This window comes from Oncorhynchus masou, chromosome 12 (genome assembly GCF_036934945.1).
Source record: "Oncorhynchus masou masou isolate Uvic2021 chromosome 12, UVic_Omas_1.1, whole genome shotgun sequence".
Classification (NCBI taxonomy): domain Eukaryota; kingdom Metazoa; phylum Chordata; class Actinopteri; order Salmoniformes; family Salmonidae; genus Oncorhynchus; species Oncorhynchus masou.
Window position 1 is genome coordinate 10010990 of NC_088223.1, and position 12058 is coordinate 10023047.

The 12058-nt window shown below is 45.6% G+C and overlaps 1 protein-coding gene across 1 annotated transcript in view; it reads right to left on the reverse strand.

The window, feature by feature from the left end:
- Window positions 1-719: 719 nt before the first annotated feature.
- Window positions 720-12058, reverse strand: part of LOC135549519 (SH3 domain-binding protein 5-like) — a 12959-nt gene continuing 1620 nt past the window's right edge. Inside the window, exons 3-6 of the mRNA XM_064979533.1 lie at window positions 11714-11842; window positions 7984-8145; window positions 4756-4929; window positions 720-4467 (exon numbers count right to left, since the gene is read on the reverse strand). Of these exons, the coding sequence (XP_064835605.1) occupies window positions 3823-4467; window positions 4756-4929; window positions 7984-8145; window positions 11714-11842 (1110 nt within the window). The 3' untranslated portion in view covers window positions 720-3822. The remainder of the gene's footprint in view (window positions 4468-4755; window positions 4930-7983; window positions 8146-11713; window positions 11843-12058) is intronic.

Genomic DNA, 12058 nt, shown 5'->3' on the forward strand with positions numbered 1-12058 from the left:
GAAGGCTATATGTCTTTACCCAGATGAACCCCCCCATTCCACAGAAGGCTATATGTCTTTACCCAGATGACCCCCCCAGAAGGCTATATGACTTTACCCAGATGACCCCCCCCCATTCCACAGAAGGCTATATGTCTTTACCCAGATGACCCCCCAGAAGGCTATATGCCTTTACCCAGATGACCCCCCCCATTCCACAGAAGGCTATATGACTCTACCCAGATGAACCCCCCCCCCATTCCACAGAAGGCTATACGACTCTACCCAGATGACCCCCCCATTCCACAGAAGGCTATATGACTCTACCCAGATGAACCCCCCATTCCACAGAAGGCTATATGACTCTACCCAGATGACCCCCCCAGAAGGCTATATGACTCTACCCAGATGACCCCCCCCCAGAAGGCTATATGACTCTACCCAGATGAACCCCCCCCATTCCACAGAAGGCTATATGACTTTACCCAGATGAACCCCCCCATTCCACAGAAGGCTATATGACTCTACCCAGATGAACCCCCCCCATTCCACAGAAGGCTATATGACTTTACCCAGATGAACCCCCCCCATTCCACAGAAGGCTATATGCCTTTACCCAGATGACCCCTCCCCCATTCCACAGAAGGCTATGTGACTCTACCCAGATGACCCCCCCCCATTCCACAGAGGCTTTCTAGCAGTGTAGGCATATCTAAAACTCTACAGATGAAACATTGTGTTAAAACCAAGTTTAATAGCTGGAAATAGCATCACATTCCATAAATTACCATGTACACGATTAATAAATTAACATTCATATCATTATTATACATCCACTACACTTTAAATAGTACCCTGTTCCCTACATAGTGCACTACTTTTGACAAGGGCCCATAAGTAGAGCACTATGTAAGGAATGGAGTACAGCTGTATTTGGGATGCATCCCATTTACATGAACAAATAAAACACGGTGTCAAGTGGAGCAGGAAAATGGGAAGACTTTGCATTAATGCTTCACACACCCTATTCCCTACATAGTGCACTACTTTTGACCAGGGCCCTATAGGCCCTAGTGCACTATATAGGGAATAGGGTGCCATTTGGGACTGACCACTGATCCCAAGTCAGCATTTATCAGCGAATGGATTGGGGGTAGTGGGAACATTGTGGGGAGCAGCAAATGTGAATATTTCCCAGGTTAAGACAAGGGAACAGCCAGGTAACAAGGATGATGCTGACCAGGTTATGTAACAGTCAACGACGACAAACTGAGGTGGTACTGAACTGGTTAAAAGGAGAACAGGCAGTGTACAAGGACTGAACTGAATGAGTAACGAATGGGAAAATAACAGGTAATTAAATAAATAAACCAATTGAGTGTGAAAAACAGAACAGCAAATGTGATGTTGAGCAGGTAAGGGGCGGGGGCGGGGGGGGGCAGGGGCAGCCAGGTAACAAGGGTGATCAATGATGGTTGGATGAAGAGGTAATGAGCAGGAAAGGGGTAAAACTAAACTCCACAAGTACTGTCGTCATGTGCAAATCAACTTTAAAACAGTCAAAATATTCAAATCAATGGCACAGGTCTGCATGAACAAAAACAATATTACAAGTATGTGCATTAAACAGTAAATACCATTACTTTACCCTATATTTCTTCCCTGACTCTCATCCCTCACGCTCTCTCTCTGTGTGTGTCTTGCTAGTGTAGTGATCTAGTAGTGTCACTGTCTGGTGAGATCAGTAAAGGCACCTGTCAACAGGTACAAAATGAACAAGTAAAGGAACTGGTCAAATAACCCCAGGAAGTGGAAACCTTTCAACAACAAAAAGAATGTTTCCCTCTACAACAGGCAGGTTGTTGCACCCAATAACGAACATAACTTAGTGGTGTTAAGTAAGGGTGAAATGTATGTAGGGGCGGCAGGTACCCTAGTGGTTGGAGCGTTTGAACTAGTTAACCGAAAGGTTGCAAGATCGAATCCCCGAGCTGACAAAGTACAAATCTGTCTTTCTGCCCCTGAACAAGGCAGTTAACCCACTGTTCCAAGGCCGTCATTGTAAATAAGAATGTTCTTAACTGACTTGCCTAGTTAAATAAAATAAAAAAACAAATTTAAAAAATGTAGTTCGGTCCTTGAGCTGTTCTACTGTCTATTGATGTTATGTTTTGTGTGGACCCCCCAGGAAGAGTAGTGGCTGCTTTTGCAACAGCTAATGAGGATCCTAATGAAATACCAAAATACCAGTTCATGTTTCAACAGTGTTAACTACAGTAAAACACTGGCAAACTATTTCAATCTAAAACAATTTTTTAAAAATTCACCAAAATAGTCTCACTATTCAAGGAAGACAGTTAAGAAATTGAATAATAAATGGTTTAGAATTGAGATTTCTTGATTACTAAAACATGTCATCATTGACGACAGGGGTTATTTGCACGTTAAACTCTTACAGAATATCTTACAATTTGGACGGCTAAGGGCACTTAAAATACATTTCAGTCAAATTAAAATCTTATTTTAGAAGTTCGTCAAAACCTGTTCTTTACAGCGTATACAATACTAAAGGAGTTAATTAGAATAATTTCCCACCATGCAGTGTAACATCTTGGAAAGGTCCCAAATGGCCCTGGTAAAAAGTAGTTCACTACATATGGAATAGGGTGTAATATTGGACACAACCCCAGGCTAGCTGACATTTCTTCCTGACAGAAAACAGGGATTGTGAAAAGGTCAGAGAGAGAAACACTGTGGAAGTGTTAGATCAATGCGAGTGACGGACACATTCTCTTACAGTGTCGTGTCTGAGGAGTCGTTGGTCCTCTAGCTGCTGGGAACATTTCCAGAACATTCTACTGGGAGGTAAAAACAATACAACTGGTCTACAAACTAAATAAAATGTTGGTTTAAATTACCTTCTTATCCGAAGGTGTTTAAAATACAACAATCATATTCCTGTTTGTATTTCCTGTTTGTATTTCCTGTTTGTATTTCCTGTTTGTATTTCCTGTTTGTATTTCCTGTTTGTATTTCTACTCAAGAGGGAGAGAGAGAGAGCAGTATCGCTTGCATTAACGCCTTGTGTTCATGCCAAGGACGAGCAACAACAACAAAAACTATTATGTGGTAATTCAATCAATATGGAAAAAGGTATTCATTCAGGGACTAAAGTCAATATAAAAATAACATTCCTAAAATAAGCTTTGCTGCGTACATTTTTTTCCCGCGTGTGAAACGGTCAGTAGAGTAAGTGTACGTTATGTAAGTTATGTGGTCTCTGTATCTACATTCAGCACTGTGTTTAGACGAGCCTTGGCCTCGGTGGATTTGTCATGTGTTGGCAGTCTCAGGTCACTGATATCTTTACTGTGTGAAACAATAGACAGATCAGTGTGAGAGAACTACAATTCCCACAGGGGACCTAGTTTAAAAATCACCTAACACTTCCTCTTCTCTCTTTCTCAAGTTGTTATTCATGATGCACCAGCCACCCTCCTCCCTGCTACTCCCCTCTGCGGCGTCACAAGGACGCAGGCGGCGTCACAAGGACGCAGGCGGCGTCACAAGGACGCAGGCGGCGTCACAAGGACGCAGGCGGCGTCACAAGGACGCAGGCGGCGTCACAAGGACGCAGGCGGCGTCACAAGGATGCAGGCAGCGTCCCAAATGACACCCCATTACCTACGGGGGCTCTGGTCAAATGTAGTGCACTATATAGGGCATAGGGTGCTTCTACAGTCTCCATGTCTTTTCTATGATGTTGACCTTCTGATCTCATTCCCTTATTTGATCACTCATCATCATCATCATCACTCACCAGCCCATTCTATTCTTCTGGACTCACAAACTCACACTTCTGTGGTGCTGCTTGACAAAGCTGTCCTGTCTCTCGCTCTGTATCACCCCCCTCACCTCCTCTAATCTATCCTGCCTTGGAGTGGGGATGACAACGTCCCTCACAACTCTCTCCTCTGCCCTGGGCTTCCTGTCTCTGTTCTCAGCCATAAAGGACTGGTCCCTCTCCCAGTCCTCTCCCATTAGGCTGCTCACGTCACTCAGATCCCCCAGGTGCCCTACTGAGTCACACTTCTCCAGATCCGAGGCGATTGTCTGGAGGCTCATGTCAGACATGGAGTCTGACCCTGCCTCCACCCTCTCCCTGTGACCCCAGCCCTGCTCTCTGTGTCTCTCCACCCACTGCCTGGTCTTCTCTCCATCAGCCCAGTCCTTCTCCTCCAACCCTTCTCCTCCTCCGCCACAGGCTCCTCCAACCTGAACCCCAACCGCAGCTTTGACCTCAGCCTCCGCCCCTACTGGGGAGCTCCGCCCACCGCAGGCTACGGGGTGGGCCCTGGTGGCTCGGACACGCCCCCTCTGAGCATGGATCTGCTCGCTGATTTGCTCCAGGTTGCGCAGAGCGACGGAGTAGCGCATCTTCACCTTTGCGACACGTTCTTCCAGCTGCACCACATTCGCCTTGTGCTCCTGTCAGAAAAGAAAAACAGACAGTAAGCTGCTTATGCCCTGGTCATTGAAATCCATGGAAGCGTCTCACGCTGTGCAAAAGCTAAGAGTACGTGTCCAATGTAGAAGGCCATGTGTTGCTGAAAACATGTCAGATCTGGCCAAGCGGGAGCATGTCCATCAGGTCGAGAACGGTTGTAGCACTGAACCTTGAGGGACGCCAAAGCTAATAGTGGACTCAGTTCTTGAATTTATTTAGATATAGACTCCTGTCCTATGGGCCATTCTGGTTGAGACAAGGCTACTCACCTCTAGTATGTGGTTGAACTGAGCCTTGAGCTCAAAGTAAGGTTTGGACTTGACGATGACCCTCTTGAGGGATTTCTGGAGGGTCTGGACACGTTGCTCTGCCTCCTGGCACAGCTGAGTGACCCGTTGGTGCTCCCTCTCACTCCGCAGCCGCTCCTCCTCTGCCTCGTTCACCTGGGGAACACACACACACACACACACACACATACACACACACACACACACAATCAGCAGCCGTCGGTCATGCCCTTGGACATCAAGCCGCCCTGAGCCAGTCTCACTCTGTAGGTGCCTCTTTCCACATCACCAGAATCAACACACTGGCACTTTTACAAGGAGAAAAGTCAACCAAGAGTAGGATACCTTATTTTACCTCACGCATACAGTGCCTTCGGAAAGTATTCAGACCCCTTGACTTTACCCACATTTTGTTACGTTACAGCCTTAATCTATAAGTGATTCAAATGTTTTTTCCCCCGCCTCAATCTACACACAATATCCCATAATGACATCACAATATCCCATAATGACATCACAATATCCCATAATGACATCACAATATCCCATAATGACAAAGTAAAGTTTTCTAGAAATATTCTAAGTGAAATATCACATTTACATAAGTATTCAGACCCTTTACTCAGTACTTTGTTGAAGCACCTTTGGCAGCGATTACAGCCTCAAGTCTTCTTGGGTATGACGCCACAATCTTGGCACACCTGTATTTGAGGAGATTCTCCCATTCTTCTCTGCAGATCCTCTCAAGCTCTGTCAGGTTGGATGGGGAGTGTCGCTGCACAGCGGGTTTAAGTCCGGCCTCTGGCTAGGCCACTCAAGGACATTCAGAGACTTTGTCCCAAAGCCACTCCTGTGTTGTCTTGGCTGTGTGCTTAGGGTCATTGTCCTGTTGACAGGTGAACCTTCGCCCCAGTTTGAGGTCCTGAGAGCTCTGGAGCAGGTTTTCATCAAGGATCTCTCTGTACTTTGCTCCATACATCTTTACCTCGATCCTGACTAGTGTCCCGGTCCCTACTGCTGAAGAATATCCCCACAACATGATGCTGCCACCACCATGCTTCACCGTAGGGATGGTGTCAGGTTTCCTCCGGATGTGACGCTTGTCATTCAGGACAAATAGTTCAATCTTGGTTTCATCAGACCAGAGAATCTTGTTTCTCATTGTCAGAGTCCTTTAGGTGTCTTTTGGCAAACTCCAAGCAGACTGGTATTCGGGCTGAGGAGTTCAATCTTGGTTTCATCAGACCAGATAATCTTGTTTCTGATGGTCTGAGTACTTTAAGTGCCTTTTGGCAAACTCCAAGTGGGCTGTCATGTGCCTTTTACTGAGGAGTGGCCTCCGTCTGGCCACTCTACCATAAAGGCCTGATTGGCGGAGTGCTGCAGAGATGGTTGTCCTTCTGGAAGGTTCTCCCATCTCCAGAGTAACCATAGGGTTCTTGGTCAACTCCCTGACCAAGATCCTTCTCCACCGATTGCTCAGTTTGGCCGGACGGCCAGCTCTAGGAAGAGTCTTGGTAGTTCCAAACTTCTTCCATTTAAGAATGATGGAGTCCACTGTGTTCTTGGGAACCTTCAATGCTGCAGAAATGTTTTGGCACCCTTCCCCAGATCTGTGCCTCGACACCATCCTGTCTCGGAGCTCTACAAACAATTCCTTCGACATCATGTCTTGGTTTTTGCTCTGACGTGCACTGTCAACTACTGTGTGGCCTAATATAGACAGGTGTGTGCCTTTCCAAATCATGTCCAATCAATGTAATATACCACAGGTGGACTACAATCAAGTTGCAGAAACATCTCAAGGATCATCAATGGAAACAGGATGTACCTGTGCTCAATTTCAAATCTCATAGCAAAGGGTCTGAATACTCATGTAAATAAAGTATCTGTTTATTTTATTTGTACACGTTCTAAAAACCTGTTTTTGCTTTGTCATTATGGGCTATTGTGTTTAGATTGATGAAGAAAATTGTAATTTATCTCAATTTTAGAATAAGGCTGTAACTTAACAAAAATGTGTTAAAAAGGGCAAGGCGTCTGAATCCTTTCAAGAAGGCCCTGTATCAGTCACACCTACCCTCTGAACAGAGCAGCAACACAACCAACTGTTAGGTTGACGCTGGGTGATGATAATACCTGGGTGAGAGTCCCCTCTCTTCAGTCTCACATATACATGCTAAGTGCACCGTGGCTCACTTGAGTCACTTCCATAGCAGGATAGAACAGCGGAGCTCCCATTGCACGAGAATGAGGACATCCAACCTCCAATTAATTATCATTGATTAAGCACAGAGAGTGCTCGTCTCCCTGCGCCACGCTGGCCGTCTCAGGCTGCATAATAAATAGCTGATGTGGCCATCTGACACTGACCCAAATGGTGCTCTACTCTCTATATAGTGCACTACTACCCTATGGGCCCTGGTCAAAAGTAGTGTACTGTGCAGGGAAAAGGGAGCCATTTGGGATGTAGCGTTAAACCTCCGCTCCAGACTGATGAGGGGGCTTATAAATGCTTTCACATTTCCATTGGACCTTATTCAAGTACATTCTTGTGGGTGAAGAGATTGATAGTTCTCACAGGACCCCTCCACTATTATTCACTGTCTACTACAGATGTAGCTTTAGCCACTTGTAGGCTAGTGATTGTCTAGTGCGGAGATAATCAACTCCGGGCCTGAGTCATTGTCTTGTGCAGAGATAATCAACTCCAGGACAGGTGGGTTAAACTACTACTGGTTTTATTTTCTACCTGGTAGTTAACCACTCACCTGCTGTACCACGTCTGAATGGGTCCCTGATTAGAAGGAGACAATTCAAACCAGATGTGTTTTGGCCCTCCAGAACCAGAGTTGAATATCCCTGGGACTGTATTCATAAAGTGTCTCAGAGATCAGCACTCCTACTCTGACACCTGGTCTGGTCCTGGTCTACCATAGCTATGACCTGTCCTCTCCCTGCGCCTCGGAGAACCCCGTCCTCTCCCTGCGCCTCGGAGAACCCCCTCCTCTCCCCCGCCTCTCCCTGCGCCTCGGAGAACCCCCTCCTCTCCCCCGTCTCTCCCTGCGCCTCGGAGAACCCCCTCCTCTCCCCCGTCTCTCCCTGTGCCTCGGAGAACCCCCTCCTCTCCCTGTGCCTCGGAGAACCCCCTCTTCCTCATCTCTCTCCCTCTGTCTGTACCTTGGAGGTCCCCCTCCTCTCTGTCTGTACCTTGGAGGTGGCGTGGTTGAGCATCTCCTGCCAGGTGGGGTCCAGAGTGTTCCTGTCTGCCAGGAGCCCCTGCTCTGCCACGTACACCATCTCTCTGGCGGCCGTATGCATGGAGACGGCTCTCTCATACCGCAACGCTGCCTTCTGCGTCTCCTGCTGGGCCTATGAAAACAACAACCAAGCACAGTTCAGTAAAGAACACCACACAACCAATCACAGTTCAGTAAAGAACACCACACAACCAATCACAGTTCAGTGTAAGAGACCACACAACCAATCACAGTTCAGTGTAAGAGACCACACAACCAATCACAGTTCAGTGTAAGAGACCACACAACCAATCACAGTTCAGTGTAAGAGACCACACAACCAATCACAGTTCAGTGTAAGAGACCACACAACCAATCACAGTTCAGTGTAAGAGACCACCCAACCAATCACAGTTCAGTGTAAGAGACCACCCAACCAATCACAGTTCAGTGTAAGAGACCACCCAACCAATCACAGTTCAGTGTAAGAGACCACCCAACCAATCACAGTTCAGTGTAAGAGACCACACAACCCATAAATAGTATCATGACAGAGACACCACGACCAATCATACGACGAACCAATTACTAAGGGGCGAATCCTTACTTACGGTAAAGTTCAAATGTAATTCCCATCGACATCCATCCATGACTAAGTGAAAATCTGATTTAAAATGGAAGTCAGAATTAGCCTCTAAAATCAAGGAGCTAGACGGTGGAGAGGACACTGAGGAAAACAGGAAGTCTCCCCATCACCAGCTATAAAACAAGATGGCAGCAACAGCTACAAATCACAGAGAAGTGAAACATAAAAATAGCTGATCCTGATTGTATTCCAGTCATGCTAGTTGGTGAATTATGTCAAAGCCAGAGAGGGGAAAGATTTGTCCATGTTGGTTTAGGGAGAAGGTGAGACAAAGTATGCATCCCAAATGGCACCCTATTCCCTATATAGTGCACTACTTTTGACCAGAACCAGGGTGCCATTTGGGGCCCAGTCAAAGTGACTCAGAATCACAGGGCAGGATAGAGCAGTCTCCTGAGATAGGCTGTAGCAGCAGGAGGGGGCGGGGCCCGGATGGACGCACAAGGTTGAACAAAGTTTATGGTTGTCAGGTGAAGATTGATGACGGCTTCACTTTGAACACCACTTATCATTTTTGTGACACAGTTCCCTTGACGGTCTGTCTCGCTCAATAGCAGTCAGACGTGTGGCAGGCGAACCAAGCAACTGTGTTATGGACAGAATAATAAATCACAAAAGGCTCCTTAGTGGTCTCCTGAATAGACATCCACGTACGTCATAACTACAGTATCAGTCAAAAGTTTGGATACACCTGCTCATTCAAGGGTTTTTCTTTATTTTTTACATACATTTTTTACATTGGGGCGGCAGTGTAGCCTAGTGTTTAGAGCATTGGACTAGTAACCGAAAGGTTGGAAGTTCAAATCCCCGAGCTGACAAGGTACAAAATCTGCCGTTCTGCCCCTGAACAGGCAGTTAACCCACTGTTCCTCGGCCGTCATTGAAAATAAGAATTTGTTCTTAACTGACTTGCCTGGTAAAATAAAGGTAAAAATAAAAATAAATAAAAATTGTGAAGACATCAAAACCACAAAATAACACATATGGAATCATGTAGTAACCAAAATGTTTAACAAATCTAAATATATTTTATATTTGAGATTCTTCAAAGTTGCCACCCTTTGCCTAGATAACAGCTGTGCACACTCTTGGCATTCTCTCAACCAGCTTTACCTGGAATGTTTTTCCAACAGTCGTGAAGTAGCTCCCACATATGCTGAGCACTTGTTGGCTGCTTTTCCTTCACTCTGCGGTCCAACTCATCCCAAACCATCTCAATTGGGTTGAGGTCGGGTGATTGAGGAGGCCAGGTCAGCTCTCCTTCTTGGTCAAATAGCCCTTATGCAGCCTGGAAGTGTGTTTTGGGTCATTGTCCTGTTGAAAACCAAATGATAGTCCCACTAAGCCCAAACCAGATGGGATGGAGTATCGCTGCAGAATTCTGTGGTAGCCATGCTGGTTAAGTGTGCCTTGAATTCTAAATAAATCACCAACAGTGTCACCAGCAAAGCACCATCACACCTCCTCCTCCATGCTTCATGGTGGGAACAACATATGTGGAGATCATCCATTCACCTACTCGGCGTCTCAAAAACATGGAAGACGGAACCAAAACTCTAAAATTTGGACTCTTCAGACCAAAGGACAGATTTCCACCAGTCAAATGTCCATTGCTTGTGTTTCTTGGCCCAAGAAAGTCTCTACTTATTGGTGTCCTTTAGTAGTGGTTTCTTTGCGGCATTTATTTGGGCTACAAGTTCTGAGGCTGGTAACTCTAATGAACGTATCCTCTGCAGCAGAGGTAACTCCGGGTCTTCCTTTCCTGTGGCGGTCCTCATGAGAGCCAGTTTCATCATAGCTACACTTGAAGAAACTTTCAAAGTTATTGAAATTTAGGGAGGGTTTGGCCGGTAGGGATGTCCTTGTCTCATCACGCAACAGCGACTCCTGTGGCCAGGCTCAGTGCGCGCTAACCAAGGCTGCCAGGTGCACGGTGTTTCCTCCGACACATGCGTCTGGCTTCTGGGTTGGAGGCGCGCTGTGTTAAGAAGCAGCGCGGCTTGGTTGGGTGGTGTATCGGAGGACGCATGACTTTCAACCTTCGTCTCTCCCGAGCCCGTACGGGAGTTGTAGCGATGAGACAAGATAGTAGCTACTAAAAACAATTGGATACCACGAAAATTGGGGAGAAAAAGGGGTACAAAAATAAATAAAAATGAAGCTGGTTGAGAGAATGCCAAGAGTGTGCAAAGCTGTCATCAAGGCAAAGGGTGGCTACAACTATATCAAAATATTGTTTTATTTGTTTAACACTTTTTTGGTTACTGAATGATTCTATATGTGTTATTTCATTGTTTTGATGTCTTCACTATTATTCTACAATGTAGAAAATAGTACAAATAAAGAAAAACCCTTGAATGATTACAAACTTTTGACTGGTACTTGTATTATTTACCTTTATTTAACTAGGCAAGTCAGTGAAGAACAAATTCTTATTTTCAATGACGGCCTAGGAACAGTGTGTTAACTGCAGATTTGTACCTTGTCAGCTCGGGGATTTGAACTTGCAACCTTCTGGTTACTAGTCCAACACTCTAACCACTAGGCTACACTGACACCCCTATATGTCTAGGAAATTAGACCACCCAGCTTCTTTCTACTTTTCTCATCTACATTTTCATTGGCCGTGAGGTTGGTTGTGGCTAACCAGGTCAAATTTCCCAGCCATTATTTGCTTAATTGGTTTTCAATTAGGATCCCTAACGGTTATCCTAACAATTTCCATTAGTTCTATTACAGTTTGGAAGTACCCTTCACAATGCTGATTAAACACAACAGTCACGCGTGCCAGGTTTCACCAAGGGTTACATTATTTATGTAATCAATAAGGATGATTTATTCGGCGGCTCCCTTGTATTACGCCCCAAAATTACAATTTAGGAGGTTAAATTCATATTAGCATCTTAAGGAAAATGCTTTTTACACATTTATGCATGTGGAAAAAGATTTGCAAATGCAGGATGACAGAAGCTGGCTGACTAGTACGACAAAATATCAATTTAAAAGATAATATTACAATTCAGTCCGACGTAAAACACCCCAGAAACACACCAACCTCTTTGGTTAGTCTGCGGGCTTCGTAGTAGGGCCTGGCCTTCTCAATGCAGGTGCCTAGCTGGGAGCCCTGAGCATTGAGCTTCCTGGCTGAGTCAGTGAGGATCCTCCTGTAGCTGGACCTTGCATCCTGAAGATGAGAGAGACATTCACCAGTTAACCTCACAGCTCAGTACTGTAGATGATATGCTACCATTAAATTATATCACACTAATAACATCCTCAATAGAGCTCTTTGCAATAGACTTTGACCCAAGGGAAGAAAGTAATCTCCTCCACACTCTGACCTCTACTCAATAACAGTATGTTGAGGAGGACCTTGTGGCTAAATGAGGCCTGACTCAGT